The 15954-nt window shown below is 43.4% G+C and overlaps 1 protein-coding gene across 5 annotated transcripts in view; it reads left to right on the top strand.

The window, feature by feature from the left end:
- EYA3 (EYA transcriptional coactivator and phosphatase 3) overlaps positions 1–15954 on the top strand; it is a 55623-nt gene that overhangs the window by 10164 nt on the left and 29505 nt on the right. For 3 of the 5 annotated variants that reach the window (XM_017830535.1, XM_017830533.1, XM_017830531.1), the window contains exons 2-4: positions 9091–9185; positions 12987–13030; positions 15381–15460. In XM_017830535.1, the coding sequence (XP_017686024.1) occupies positions 9153–9185; positions 12987–13030; positions 15381–15460 (157 nt within the window). In that variant the 5' untranslated portion in view covers positions 9091–9152. Of the gene's footprint in view, positions 1–9090; positions 9186–11706; positions 11735–12986; positions 13031–15380; positions 15461–15954 lie in introns of those variants that run through there. The other 2 variants (XM_017830532.1, XM_017830534.1) reach the window with 2 other exon arrangements.

Below are 15954 nucleotides of genomic sequence, written 5' to 3'. Positions count from 1 at the left end.
CGTCTGTGGTGTTGGTGGTGTTAGGAAGGGTATTGGAGACAACAGACTTAAGACATCATTTTACTTCACTGTACTAAAGCTGTGGTTGCAGCCACATCTCGTCTATGATGTGGAGCTGTGGTTGCTTTGTATCAAGAGGGAGCAGAACAGTGACCACAGGGGATGAAGCAGATCCTTACCAAGAGAAGCTGAAGGCTGGGGCCCTGATTTGGAGAGAGAACGTGATCAAGGTTCACAAAATCCTGAAGGCAGGGAATGTGCCTGCCCAAAGCCAAGCTGTTCACCTAGTTCTGCTGTACCAGGACTGAAAAAGCCCTTGGAAAGCTGGTGGAGGTGGCCAGGCTCACAGATGTCCTGCTGGTGGCATCTGCTGGTGCTGCTCTCAGGGGCAGCACGGGCTGGGTGAGATGGACCCTGTGTCTGCTCCAGACAGATGTTTCTGGGCTCCCCTCTGCCTCTGCCAGCAGGACTGATGCTGTGTGAAGCAAATGGTGTAATAAATCCACTTAATTATAAGCAATGGCTCCTACTGAGCAGCTGAGCGTTGAACACCATCATTTAAACTGTTTTTTTTCCCAGTAAAAAATCTCAAATATCCAATACTTTATTCTTAAATTTTTTTTGGAGCAGGTTACTCTAGCAACTGGTGTTGCTAAGACACAAATGACTACAGATGTTCTCAGAACTGATTGCACTCTGATAAACACCATGTCTGCCTCTAATACAAAATAACAAAACCCCCTAAATTAACTGTAGTCACAACCTTTTTAATAAAATCTTGGTGAAGACTGTGTACTGAAACAGTTTCTCTAACAGAACTGTAGGTGCATTTCATGGTAGTCTCTGGTGTTAGCCACATGACTTTTTGATATATATGAGTGAAATCTTTTATTGAAAATAAAGTTTAGAGCTGCATAATGTCATTAATTCCTTTTTGTGGTTATTGTGATGCAAATTTGCTGTCTTACTCAGAGAAGTTTATAATGTTCAGTCTTTTTTTCAGGAAATGTCCTAATCTACTAGAATGTGTCTGAAGTAGCTTTTAGGAATTAAAGGCAGAGTGTGTTGCTGTTGGGAAGTTTGCTTTAAAAACCGTGGAAGTCAAAGCAACATTTTTTTTTCTGTCCAGAGCTGAAGCTCTAGAAATTTGCCACCCATTTATCAATTACCTGAAACACAACAATGTATATGAGCCACCAGATTCTGAGTACTGCACCCTGTGTGGTCTTCAGAAAAAAATCCATCAGGTGTCACTGCAGAAACAGAGGAGGGGATCAACTCCTTGACCCGTCTAATGGTTCTGTAAATCACTGTGCTTTGGTTTTGTCACAGAAGGGTAACAGTTCCATGTTCTTGTATCCTGTGAGTGATGCACGATGGCTCTGCCTAACAGGAATTGCCGCATGATTTCTGGGCTTGGTGGGAGTTGTTTTTCTTGATGATGAAGTTGTTTTCAAATCTTCCTTTTGTGAAAACAGTTCTTTTTCCCCATTAAGAATTTCCCTACTGTGTTTCAAAATTAAATTGAAAAAGCATTGCATAAGAACTGGGAAAACAAACTGCGTGTGTCAAGCAGAGTGAGCTGCAGACGGCTCTAATGCTGATAGCCCTTCAAGGATCTAAAAATCATGGGGAAATGCCTATGGAACAGGCATTGCTTAGGGTAAAACTAGATTTGTATTTCCACATTTAATTTCAGTTATTTTCTCATGTATTTCTTTCTTTCTTATTTATTTCTCACAATTTTTTCCCATTTTAAGGTTACGAAATTTTGATCAGACCATGATTCTTCAGTCCTACAGGACAGCATTTAGGGGCTTGTCATGGCCACTCATACCTTCTGAAACAGGGCATAAAAAATGCCTTCCTTGTAACTTTTACAGTGTTTGATTGTGCAACATCCCGGTTGATAAAGAAGGGAAGAGAGAGAGCATGAAGAGAGAGCAGAGAACCATGCAGCAGCACTCACAGCAAAGGTTTATTCTCCTGGTCGTCACAGGATTTTGCAGATACCCGTGTGTGTGCTACGTGAGTGTGTGTGGAGGGGGCAAAAAGCAAATAGCAGAGTATCAGTCCCTGCCATGAGCTCTGCTGGCTTTGTTCAAGACAGGGAATCAGCAGGCTCGTGCGTAGCCCAGCTTTCATTCATTAACTCAAGTCCTTTTTCAGCTCTGCTGCTGAAGAAGGAAACTAGGAGAAAACTGCATAGAAAGGGAGTGGATTTAATGAAAGAAAGCTTGAGGTACAGTGCCTTGAGAAAGGATTTTAGAGAGAATTTTCAAGAATTATTTTGGAGAGCAAGACTGTTTGAGGAGTTGGTTGTTGATAATCTTAGAAAGTAGGACTTGTGGGGGACACCACAAGTGAAGGTAGAAATCCCAGTTCCTTTTCCCTCTTACCTCAATTGATTTCAAAGACCGGAGTAGGGCACTTATCCCCATTCATTTGGCAGCTGTGGGGTGATGGTCAGACACGGGCTGTGCAACCTGTGTGTCACAGTTATAAATTAACTCCTGTGCACAATGGGAAGGAGGGGGTGTGTCCTGCTACTGCCAGCTCTGCTTGTGAGAGAAGTGACTTGGTGGAGGTATTTCCTTCCATGGTAGGAGGAAAGCTCCCTGGGCCCCTCCTGCTCGCTCCTGCCTCTCTGCACATCACCAGGCTTGCGTTATCACGGTCTGCTGAGTCCCTTTTCCTTAAAGTACCTTTAGTGTTTTTTGATTTTCTAGTCAGACTGACCAGATTGAACATTTTACACGCTGATATACTCGTTCATTTCCTTTCCATCAGTGCGATGTTACAGCTCATGAAGAATTTCCATGATCTTTGTTTTGCCTGTTTCAAAGCAAAATGGGAGATTCTTCAAAACTTTAGAGAATGACTGTTTTTGCCAAATCCTCAGGAGAGATCCTGTGGGAGCAGGCACCAGGCTGAGTATGCTGCCTTGGTATAGTCAGAAAACTAGTCTGCTTGTGAATAACAAGCTGGAAATATTTCAGCAGCTTGGCAGGTGAAATACTATCACAGTTGGATATAGGAATGCTGAGATATGGGCAAGGATAAAATACATCCATGTGCCTGCTCACACCCTGATGTGGAGGGGCACAACCACTGCCAGCAGAGGAGATGACTGAGTGAATTTTGCCTGAAGATTAAAACTTAAATCATGAACCTTCAGAATGAAAAGCACTTGGAAGCTCTGCAGTGCATGGTAATATGCCAAGTTCTGCTCTTCTCTGACAGATGCTGTTTGTCACGTGGTGAGTGGCACAGAGTGAAAACATATTGCAAGGAAAAGCCCTGCTCCAGTTGGGATATGTCTTGGATTGCTTTGGCTCCATGCTCCGATCCTGTGTGTGTATAATGCATGGGACATTAATTAAATGCTCCACTGGAAAATACGGGAAGCCTAGACTATTCTGCTGCCTAATATATATATATATTAATTGCTATTCATTGTAAGGTGCTACCCCTTGAATAACTAAGGAGTTGAAATAACTGCAAAACATTATGGCTAGTGCTGTAAAAGATAATAAGAATGTTTCTATGCTACACCACTTAGTCGAGTCTCTGGGGCTGGATGGGATCCAGCCAAGGGCACTGATGGAGCTGGCAGAAGGTATTCACTTCCATCATTTCCCAGCCTCCCTGGCTAACCAGGAAGGTCCCACTTGACTGGATGCTTGCAAATGTGATGCCCATCTACAAGAAGGGTCAGAAGAAGGATCTGGGGAACTACGGCCTGACCTCAGTGCTGTGGAAGGTTGTAGAACAGATCACCTGAAGTGCCATCACATGGCAGCAGGACAACCAGGGGATCAGGCCCAGCCAGGACAGGTTTTGGAAAAGCAGGTTGTGCCTGACCAACGTGATCTCCTTCTACAAGGTGACTCGCATAGGGAAAGGCTGTGGATTGTCTACCTTAGTAAAGTCTTTGACACCATTTCCCACAGCATTCTCCTGGAGAAACTGGCTGCTCAGGGGATGGACAGGTGCACTCTTTGCTGGGTTTAAAACTGGCTGGACAGCTGGGCCCAGAGCGTGGTGGGGAATGGAGATACACCCGTCTGGGACGGGGCACTGGTGCTGAGTTCCCCAGGGCTCGATGTTGGGGCCAGTCCTGCTTAATATCTTTATTGATCATCTGGTCAAGGGGATCGAGTGCACTCTAAGCAGGTTGGCAGATGACACCTAGAAGCTGAGGGAGCTGGGGGGGCTCAGCCTGGAGAAAAGGAGGCTCGGGGAGGACCTTCTGGCTCTGCAACTCCCTGGCAGGAGGGGGGAGTTGGGGGGGGGGATCAGGCTCTCCTCCCAGGGAACAAGGGACAGGACAAGAGGAAATGGCCTCAAGCTGTGCTAGGGAAGGTTTAGATTGGATATTAGGGAAAATTTCTTCCCTGAAAGGGTTGTCAAGCCCTGGCATAGGCTGCTCAGGGCAGAGTTCCCATTCCTAGAGGGATTTAAAAGACAGGTGGGTGTGGCACTTGGGGACATGGGTTAGTGGTGGCCTTGGCATTGCTGGGTGGTGGTTGAACCCAGTGATCTTGGAGGTCTTTTCCAACATAAATGGTTCTATGATTCTATGGTTTTATTTCAACTTTCTGTTTAATAGATATGATTTCATTACCCTGACCAAAGCTTTATTTGTAGGGAAATAGTGACTGTTTTAAAGTAATATAAGACCATAGTCAATCAGCTTTTTTTCTAATCAGTATAATTACTGCTTGTTGGTTTTATCACAGTATCCCAACTTTAATTATTTGCAGTGTGGGAGAACTGTTTCTCGGCCGAAATTTTATATTCAAAACCAAGGCAGATGGCTTGAAAAACACAAAATGGAAGTAAATAACAGTCTGGCCTGGTGCTCATAGTGGGCAGCTTTCAGAAATTCTATCCAGAGTATCTGGCTTAAGAGAGCCTGACCAAGCTGGACTTCGTATTTTAGGATTTTTAAGACAGGATTTAGTGCAAGAAACTGTACATCACCTGCCAGGTAAATTAAGCATCGAGATGTGCATAGCAGAAGGCAGGCAGCTGCTGGGAGCAGTTCTGCAACCCATTCCTCTGCTTTGATACCTTCTGGTTTGAAGTTTAGATGGTGTGGCTCCATAAATTGGTCAAGCAAAATGTAATGTCACACAAAACACCGATCCTTGATGTTTTGCATTGTTGGTGTTCTGTGCAAGTTGGAATTAAACAGGATGGTTATTCAAAACAATTCTAGATGAAATAAAAAATAGTGTTTAATTCACATATTACAGAACAGTTTTCTTCAGGTAATTAACAAAAATCAGACCATAAGGGGAAGAAGTGTGGTACTTTGCTGGTTTCCAGAAGCAGAACACTGGACTCATTTTTCTGAATGTTTCTTTCATTGCTGCAGCTCATTTGATGGCTTCTTGCACACTTGGTTCCATTTTGTACTCATTTTCTCATTCACAAGTCCAGTGGCCCGCAGAAGCATTCTCACCATCTGAGTCTGCTTTTGAGACCTTCTTCACACAGAAGTAAGAATAGATATGTAGATGGGAAACATGACCAAACCCCAGCTGCCCCCAGAGCTGTCCATCACTGCTTCCTTCTCCGTGGAGCTGAGCAGGCACAGTCCCCTCGGGGAGCAGCACCCGCGGCCGCCACTGGCACCCCCATGGGTGTGACTGCAGCAGTTTGGACTCTGCAGAACTGAACTTATCAAAGATCTGCTTTGATACCTCTGCTGTTTTGGTCACTTAGGGTTTAAAAGTGTTCTGTGATAAACTGTGTGATAAGATTACCTGAAGTGCAGTTACTTTGAATTTTATGCAAGTTAAAAATCTAATTTCAAGATTTGACATGCTACCCCCCCAAAAACCCAGAGTTGTTTATTTTCAGTTTTTAAAAATCATCTTTGTTGCTGGTGAGCTGCTGTCTCAGTCTGTTCCTCTGTGGCAACTCAGGCTGAGCAGGTGCAAGGTGCTGGGTTTGTTTTCTGGGAAACCCAAGCCCTGGGCAATGCAGACCCTCTGCTGCTGGATGAGGAGGCACCCGGAGGGGCTCGGGGCCCTGGGGCACATGCCTGCCCAAGGGCTGGGGCTGGCTGATGGGCAGTGGGGGATTAGCTGTGTTGGAGGGGGCTGTTGGGGACATGAGTGAGGCAGGAGCAGCTGCTCCCCGGATCCTCCTCCCCGTGGCCTCGGCGCTGGAGCTGTCAGCAGCTTCGCTCAGCCTCTGTGCGGGAGGACAGGGGCACGCAGAGGGGCTCCGTGCAGAGATGATGTCAGGGAGAGGTTCTGCCTGTGCCCATGGTCCAAGGACTTTCCATGCTTGTGCCTGGCCACAGGAAACCCCGTGGCTGCTCTGCAGGAGAACCTCATGACTGGGTGGGTGATGCAGATGAAAAGGCTGCATAGCCCTACGTGTATCACCGTGACTGATGTCTCTGCTTCATTAAAGTGAAACATCAAGTAGATGGTAAAATTAGGGTTTCATTTCCTATGGCTGTAGGTGAAAAGGGACGTCCTGCTGCTCTGCTTTCGTGCTCTGCCTGAGCCCATCCTGCTGGCTCCCCCAGCACAGGGCTGTGCAAGGCCAGAGCTGATTGCTCTTAAAACAGCTTCGTAAAAAGGTTGTGCTTGGGTCCCTCTGGTTTTCCTTTCTTTCCTTTTTCTTTCTTTTCCCTTAGCAGAGGGTTAGATTCCAGATCCAGGCTGCTGTTGAGCCACACAAGTCTTTGGTGGCCACGAAGGAGGGAGTGTGAGGCGGGCAGGAGTGGGCTGCTGGAGGTAGGAGGGGCAGGAGCTCTCCCTTCAGCAGCAGTTTGTGCTGTGGTGTGAGAGGGGGCTGCCCTCACCCCTCACTCTCAGGTGTGGGGCTCAGTGCCTCCCTGTCCCTGAGACACACACGCTGCTGCTCGCTCTGGATCAGGACAGCCTCGGGCACACCTGGAGTACGAGGTGTCCCTGGGAGATGGTGTGAAGCCACTAGAGGCCAAGTTGTCACTTGCCATTGAGGCAGGCACTTGCTGTTCATCTGCTTTGGTTCAGTCATCTGGTTCCAGGTGCTTCCCACTTGTTTGAGAAGGGAGTTTTGTTCACCAGTGTAACATATTCCAGTGGGACTCCGGGAATCTTTTTGTCTTGTAATTATTTAAATCCTTCTCAAAGTCAAAATTAAAGAACTACTCACAGCTTTTAAGGAAAGCATGGAATGGGAAGTTGCTGCTGTATGGATCAGTGGGATGTGAAATACTTTTCCATACTGAAGAGTTTCATCTGGGATTTTTCTAAGAAATTACACAACAAAACAGCGTCAAATAATGAAAGTGAGGGACAGGTCAGGACCTCTTGGTTTCAATTTCAACTCTTCTTGCTCTTGGCCATTGTATTCTGTGCTCCTATTTATAATCTGTGAATGCTGCAATTTCTCTTCAGTCCTGACTTTCCTCTTATTCTCTTTTATTCCTACCAAAACAGTAAAAAGGAAATAAGATTTAGATTTAAAATAAGGCTGATTGAAACAGATGAAGAAAAAACTGTAAAGGTAGCAGTAGTCCTTTGTATTGTAGACTTTCTTGTGTGTTGTGAATAGGGTCATTTCCAAAGAACCTGAGTTATGGAACAGACTAATTTTGAATTTGGGTGCCTTACAGTTCAGGCAATAAGAGTAAGTAGCTTTGATTAGGGGCGGCAGCCTTACAAAATCCTCAAACCCTCAATGAAATTTTACCCTGGCATATATGATACACCCTGCCACTTAAGACCTGTCCTCAAATAAGGGAGAAACCCTTTGGGTTTTCATGGTTAATCTGAAATTATTCCGAGCTGCAGAGCATCCCTGTGGCTGGCACGTGGGACTGTGCCACGGGCGGGCTGCACGTGCCGCCAGGTTAAGTAGGTCTGGCAGGGGCCGGGGGGGGGGGAGAAATGTGGTTTTCAGGACGCTGGAAAGTTGTTTCTGTAAACTAGTTCAGTCACTTTATGTGGGAACAATTCTATGATTTGAAGGTGCCTGGATGCTCCTGACAGGATGGGAAAACAGAAAGTCCTAGTGGAGGGAGCAGCGAGTAAATGGCCTTTCACGTTTCCCCTGAGATTTATAGTCGGAGTTTTGGGGCTGTGGAGGCAGGAATAGGTACCTATGACCGAAAGGCACTGGATTTAATTTCTTCCAACCCACCTCGTGTTTTGCAGCATTTCTTCTGATTTCTGTTCTCCCCTGAGGATGTGCTGTGTGTACAGGAACGTGCCACGTGTGTGGCAGAGCAGGCACTGCTGGGGTGGCACAGGGGACACCTCTTGCTGTTGGTGCAGCTCAGGGGAGGCTGCTCTGAAGAGGTTGGGCTTGGTTTTAATAAGGTGGTGTCAAAATGAGAAGGGGAAAAAACAGACACACGTGCCACACGGCTCATGCACATTAGGTGGGCAGAGGGGGAAACCAGGAGGACATAGGCCTTTATCTTTTGCCCAACAAATTGCAAAAATTAATCAGGTTGTGAAAATAATCTGCGAAATTTCCTTTTCATGATTTTAAACTCCTGAGCAGTAGCAGCTCTTTGGTGTAGTGTGTAAGATCTCTCTGCTAAATGTTTCCAGAATAAAAATTATTTTATAAAATGTCATCAAACTTCTCTTTTTGAAAGGTGCAATTGAAATAATGAACTGGCTTTGTGAATTTGGCAAGGAACAGCACCATGTGTAAATGCATTTAGGTGTACAGTCTTGTCCTGATTTTTTTTTGATTGTTATATAAATGTTCTAAATTAAAACAGGTTAGATTGAATCATGCTGTTTACTGACCTAGTAGAGCAGACTCGATCATTTACAGTGTCTGTAAAATCATGGTGCACGTGTCTGATTGGCATGTTAGCTTCTGCAGTCAGTGTGGCCCAAGTAAATGATGTAGAAATGTGCCATGTGCATGAAAAATCTGTATCTTCGAAGCTTAAAGCTAAATCCCTTGTTTATGAAATCTTTCCATATATGAATTTTGTCTTTTATTTGGGAGATGGCAACATGAGTTTTGTGGGAGGAGTATATAACAATTAATGTTCTGATAGCCTACATGATAAGCCCCCAAAAAGTACATAAAGCTATGAACACCTTTTCTTGACAGGCCTTGAAGACTGCTGAGGAACACACGATTTGAATCATTTAAGCATTAAAATAGTAATACCCATGGAAGAGCCACAAGACTTACCTGAACAACCAGTAAGTACATTTAAAAAAGGCTGGAAATGAAAATATAAGACAAATTGGTGATCTCACAAATTCAGTATACAGTTATTTTAATCAATATCGGAAAAGAAGGCTTATTCTTAGTATATTTATCCAGAGGAGAAAGAGCATTTTGCTGTTAGTAAAATGTGCTGTACATTTATTTACTATAACTGCACAGGCAATAGTAATAAAGCAATAGTTATGTATGGTTGAACTCTATAATGTTTCTATGCAAAATAATTACTTGTTATGCTCAGAAAACCAGACTATTTCAAACCTGTTGTAGAGAAAATAAAATTCTCTATTTTGGGGACAGAATCAGCATGCTGGTTATTACAGGGTATATAGTTTTTAATTCTTGTTGTGCTTGAGATCTTGAAAAGATCCTATGATCTGTTGTTTCCACCGGTAGAAAGCATTTTTTTAAAGCTTAATTTAACAGTGTGTTGGAGTAGGGAAGCATGTTGGAAGGTTAAAATTGCTACATATTTGTGAAGTACTTGCAGTACTGTTTGCATTATCAATAACTGGTATTATCACAGCACAGAAGTGTTGGGTAGAATAATTATCAATACAGCATGAGATGAATTAAATTAGTATATCTAAAATATAATAGCATAGGAATTAAGTAGAAATGTTTGTATTAATGCTCTGTTTCCCAGTTAAACCTGATGGAAACTCAGTGAGAAATTGCCAAGTTAACTTTGAGAGTGAAGCTTATTGAAATTTTGCAGACCTTGTCAACTGCACACAAAACCAGAATAATGTACTGAGGGCACTTTGGGAGTGTTCTCATTGGAAAGATTTTGATGCTTTTTTAATGTGAGAATTTTATGTTGTTCAGTTAAATTAGTTAAAAAATACATTATAATGTCATTTGTACAATTTTATGACTTAGGAACTTAGGAAAGTCAAGTGGAAATGTAAATTTACAATTGTTCAGAACCTTGCCCGCCACAACCTGCAGATGATGGGCCTGAGTAATATGCACAAAATGTAACGAGCAGCAAAATCATATAGTTTGAACTCCAGCTATTGGTAAGATTTAAGACTGAATTGTCGGTATTAAAAAAAGGAAATACCTTTAATTACATCCTCATGTGATGAAAGCTGTCTTTATTCTTCAGGGCATGAGACATAGGGTACAGCTAATTTTCAACACTTGGAAGCATCCTCTAAGCAGATTGTGCTGTGATTTTCAGCACAGAATATTTTCTCGGGAATTTCTTTTAAGTACGCGATGCCAGTCAATCATTCTGCAACAGAATATCAGACTAGAATGATCACAGAGAGTATGTGAGGTAGTATTTTGGGTATAGTGGCACGTTCTCACAGGAGGGAATGAAGATGTTTTTTGTTGTTTTGTTTTGGTTTTTTTTTTAATAATGAGGCCATTCCTGAAACAAGTAGATTTTTCTGATGTAAAAAAAAAAAAAAAAGGAAACTGAAGTCAGGTTTGCAAAATCCTATCAGCTGAGTAGCTCAACGCTGATATTGTGCACACTTGTTTTCTTTCACAAATGATTTTGTTTTTCTTAATTGCAAGAATAAGATCAGTAAGTTACTTCAGAAAATAATGTTTATGTTAAACTGTTCATAACTGAAGCCATAAAGGAGCCTGTAGAGAAGTCATCAGACTTCGAGTTCAATGTATTTTACTTTAAAAAAAAATTAATTAAACAAATTGGGTCCTTTGCTTGTGTAGGTGGGGACTGATGGTAATAATTGGTCCCAAAATGTGTTTTTTCTAACTCAGTGTTTGATCATTTAGCCCTGTACTGCTGCCTGGCATGTTGCACAGGCTTGTGTTTGGTCCCTGGTTTTTGAGTGTTTCTTTCCTCTTCAAGTCAGAATTAGAATGGAAACAGTTTCTGTGCATGCCACAAGGCTAGAAAACAGAGTGAGGAGTGGGAGTGAGGAGGGGGTGAGCTGGGAGTGAGGAGTGTCCCCAGCTTGGGCCTGGTCATTATTTGCGATGTCAGTCGGAGCTGGAGTCAGCTGTAGAGCACCTGTTCTCTTGACAACAGGAGGAAAACTTTGATTATGGCTCAGTAAATACAGCTGAACTCCAGCGCTGGGAGAGCTGAGGCAGGAACAGAGCTTGCCAGCACAAAGAATTATTTGGATTTTCAGTGATAGAAATTTGTGTTTTGGGAGCTGGGATCAGCTAGAATATGTCACTTGGCGCTTTTTTTTCCTTTCTTTTTTTTTTTTCTTTTCTTTTTTCTTTTCTTTTTTTCTTTTTTTTTTTATAAAAATCAATGTAAGCTGCAAACTGGTGGAAAATAGAAAGATGGATGTAGGAGCAAAGATGCACTTTAGGAGACATGTCGCTTGTTGCAGTGCAGCAGAACAGCTTAGAGAGAATATCTGCCGTTGCTAAAACTGAAATAACCCTGAGGTAGACCCCATAATTTTCTTGTTTTAATTTCTTTTATTTTTTTTTTTTGTTTTTATCTTTCTTTTCTCCCTTATTTTTAAAAAGAGTGAATTCACTTTTACATCCTTTCAGGACTTGAAGGGGGCCTACAAGATATCTGGTAAGGAATTGTTTGCAAGGGCATGTAGGAACAGGGCCAGGGGGAATGGCTTCAAACTGAAAGTTTGGCTTAGATTAGATATTAAGAAGAAATTCTTTACTCAGAGGGTGGTGAGGCCCTGGCACAGGTTGCCCAGGGAAGCTGTGGCTGCCCCATCCCTGGAAGTGTCCAAGGCCAGGTTGGACAGGGCTTGGAGCACAGTGGGACAGTGGAAGGTGTCCTGCCCATGGCTGGATAGTCTTGAAGGTCCCTTCCAGCCCAAACCATCCTGTGATTCTATGAAGAGTCTTCAAACTGTGATCTTGTCACTTGAAAGGGAACAAAAAACCTTCAGCATTTTCCCAAAGGTTTTCAGAGGGGAGTGTGTGCTGAAAGAAGGCATTTGAAGAGGTTTCCACAGCTTTTTTTAAGGCTCATGCAGGAGAAGGATGGACAGGTGGGGATTGGAGTTGGAATGGGATCTTGCAGGGCCCAGCTGGCAGTGAAGCACACCATAACAGCACTCCCTCCTTGGGCCCCAGACATCAACCTTATGTTCTGGTTACTAAATCACGCTGTTCCTGCATTAAATATGTGTTAAGAGATGTGGCACAAAACAGAGAACATGCTTTCCAAGGCCATGAAAGACTGTTTAAAACTGTTCCCTCTCACTTCACTTTGTAGCATAAGTTGTATTGATTGGTGATTGGTAGGCATTGGGTTTGCATCTCACTGAAGGGTCAAGATTTTGTAAATGTTATTGCAGAGCATAAAGACATTAGGGACAATTTCTTTTCAAAACCTGCTGAAATGGGGACAAGCCAAGGCTGGCCAGCTGAGGCAGGGACATGATAAACTGAAATCTAAAATTGCTGTTTGCACACTCACACTGACTACCACGTGTACCAAGACCACCTGAAGAGAGGATGAAAACTTGTCCAGATATTTATTGATTTTTTAAACGGCTTTAACAATTGACTTAAAGGAAAACTCATATCATAGAATCATAGAGTGGTTTGGGTTGAAAGGGACCTTAAACATCATCTAGTTCTGATCACCTGTCATAGAACAATTTAAAATACTACTCTCTGTATAACACCAAGGGCATGGTTTGACAGAGGGGGAAGGTCTCCCATCATGGGGGAACAAGGCACAATGGCCTCTCATCCTGAGAAGTTCCAGTCCAGGGTGTACTGATGGAGGGCTGGGTGTGCAGCTTCCCTCAAGGGCAGCTCCTGGTGGTCATGGATCTAAACGTTTTTATTCTTTGCAGGTGAAAAAAGCCAAGATGCAGGAATCCAGAGAACAGAGCCTGAGGTATGGGATTTTGAATTTGATTTTAGTGTGGAAGAGTTCTTAATGTTCTTTTATCATTATAAAGCTTCCATTTTAGAATCTTGCCTGTTGTTTCATTTTTCACAGAGCTTGGGCGAATATAGTCACTTTTGTGTTTAATATAATTTTGAGATTAAGTTCCAAATAAAACAATAATTAACTGTCCCTTTGATATTAAGCTTTTATAATAGTGGCTATAAAGAGTCTTAATGGCATCATCAAGACTGATGATTTTCACAGAATGTGATGAGACTGACATGTACTGCACATAGCATGCATTTATTTTGGTGAGACTCACTGTATTTTAGTAATATCTGTGCTATGATTCCCAATAAAACTATGTGCATAACTGCTTTGAGAAATGAAACCCTCTCGAATTGGTAGCCTCTCCTGTTTAAAGCTGTTGTGTTCTTTTAGCCTCAGTAGATGCTTTTTGCAGGTTATTGTATTTAGGAATGAATTATTATTATTACTTATAATGAGAATAGCTATATTAGGATTTATTCTGTTCCTCTGGGTACAGTAAATACAGTGAAGAAAGATTTCTTTTTGGAGTCTCTGCCATCCCAATAGGAGTGAGGAGGAAACACCACCATTTCTGCAGGAGTGGACGTGGTATATTCCAAAAGTTAGAAATTTGAGCTTGTCATACAAGCTTCCTTTCTGGCCAATCTGAGGTTGGAGGAATCACATCCTACAAGGGTTTTTTCCCCTGTGTTGGCTACAAAGGGCCCAAGGGCAGGTCTGAACACACTGGGGTGGATGCTGTCCCTTCTTCCGTGTGTCACTGCAATCATGGCTTCCCTGTAGGTGCCAGGAGCTCGAGATTTGAGTGTAAACATCCTTGTATAGTATTTAAAAATAGAAGAGGGGGGAAGGATAAAATTGCATTTCTAACTTGATTAAATATTCTGTTTAAATATTCTGGCTCTATTTTGATAAAACTATACATTATTGTAAGTTTGACCAACGGATTAGTTTAAAAGAATTTATTGGACCTGTTTCTCCCATGCCCCTGCGCTGGTAGGGGTGGAGGAGGGAGAGAAAATCAGGAGTTCAGTGAGCCCAGGAAGCAGGGAGTGGTGGGAGAAAGGTGTTTTAAGATTTGGGTTCATTTCTCATATGGCCCTGTGTTCCCTGTGCAGGTCATCTCAGACACCCTTAGGCTCTCCCTGAGAGTTTAATTTGCTCATCCAACACAAAACCTGTGCAGTTATTTTTGTTGAGTAGACTCAGGTCATGGAGGGAGTCAGAAAGCACTGTACTTGATGCACACCTGAGCTATAAGCAAAGTTCCCTCTTAGCAGCAATAAGCAGTTACCTTGTCTCCTTAATCTTGAGAACTGCGGTCTGAGAATGTCAGAAAAACACACAGATACCTCAAAACCTCATGAAAAGCTGTGTTGCAGAACTACCAATAATAAAACTAAAGCCAGGAAGTCAATCATCAAGGAAAAAGCAGTTTCATTCAGAAATTACCTGTACTTCCTACTTTATACATGAACAAAGCAACATTGACATGGAACTGAAACATTGCAGGACAAATCCAAAATAATCTGGTAACCTGCGAATATGTAAGTACAGAAGTGACCCCCAGTTCAAGGATGCTTCAACACTGGTCTTCAGGGACAAACACAGTGAGGCAACGCCCGTGGGCACAGGAGCCTGTGACAGCAGGGCCACACATACCACTCATGGCAGCAGTTCCTTGGCTGCTGCCAGCTGGGGGGCTGGAGAAGCCGAGGGGTGTATGATGCCAGCCAGCAGTGCTCTGGGAGCTCCTTCCTCCCCTGGGCTGCTCCTTCCCCGTGGGCTGCAGGTGGAGCTCTGCTCTGGCAGCTGGAGCACCTCTTCCCATCCTTTCCCATGGATCTTAGGCTCTGCAGGGCTATTTCTCTCATATATCCTCACACCTCTCTTCAGCTGCAGTTGGCAGGTTTTTTCCCCTTCTGGAATACACACCTTATCCCACAGGTGCACCCACTGTCGCTGGTGGGCTCCCTCTGCAGCAGGTCTGTCCTGGAGCCAGCTGGCTTTGTCTCCGTCGACACTAGGGAAGCTTCTGGCAGTTTCTCACAGAGACCGCCTCTGCAGTTCCCCCCACTACCAAAACCTGGCCATGCAAACCCTGTATAGTTTAATGTCTAATTCCAGCTGCAGATCTCTCTCTTGGGATCTCTGTGTGAAATGTCAAAGAGCACAGGGCTAGATTCCGTGAAGAGTCAGTTTGACGTGGTCCGAAAGGGTGTTATGAATCTGGGGGTTGAGATGCCCAAGGATGTTAGTTTAACAGTTCATAATGCTAATGCTGAGCCTTTGTTTGTCCTGGCAGTCATGTGAGCAACACAGAGATCAGCGATCAGAAACCTGAATCTTCAAGCCTTGGTTCAAACCTTCCCATGTCCAGTGAGAGTGAGTATCTCCGGAGTTCTGCTCCCACTGTCTTTCCTCTTTTCTTCCACTGGTCCCTTGCTTCATCAAGCACAAGCTTTGTGTTCTCCTTGTAATCCTTAGCCTGCCCTCGCTATCAGTTGTAAAGTGAATGTTTGCTGTAGTGTTTACAAAGTGTTAATGCCTGATGGTAAGCAAATAGCTGTTTCTAACAGATATTTTTGTGTCACTGTCCCCCAGCTTGCTGCTGGGTACTGCTGTGTCTTATCTGCCTTAGGCATGATTTTTCTTGAGGGTTGAGTTGATCAATTATAATGCCTATTGTAAAAGATGTTTTATAAATCATTATCTCTACACAGCTGCTTGGGTCTTTTGTAGCAATAGACTATGAACTGTATTGAATGTCTGCAGAAAGCCGTTAGGAAATAAACAGCGAGGAAACGGGCAGGAAATACAAAGACTGCATAGTAAGTGAGAAGTGGAATGTATCCTTTCTTCTGGAAAAAGAGGGCTGG

Source organism: Lepidothrix coronata, unplaced genomic scaffold (assembly GCF_001604755.1).
Source record: "Lepidothrix coronata isolate B3197 unplaced genomic scaffold, Lepidothrix_coronata-1.0 Scaffold180, whole genome shotgun sequence".
NCBI classification, from domain to species: domain Eukaryota; kingdom Metazoa; phylum Chordata; class Aves; order Passeriformes; family Pipridae; genus Lepidothrix; species Lepidothrix coronata.
Note: the sequence above shows the minus strand (reverse complement) of the source record. Positions and strands in the feature narration are given on the sequence as shown.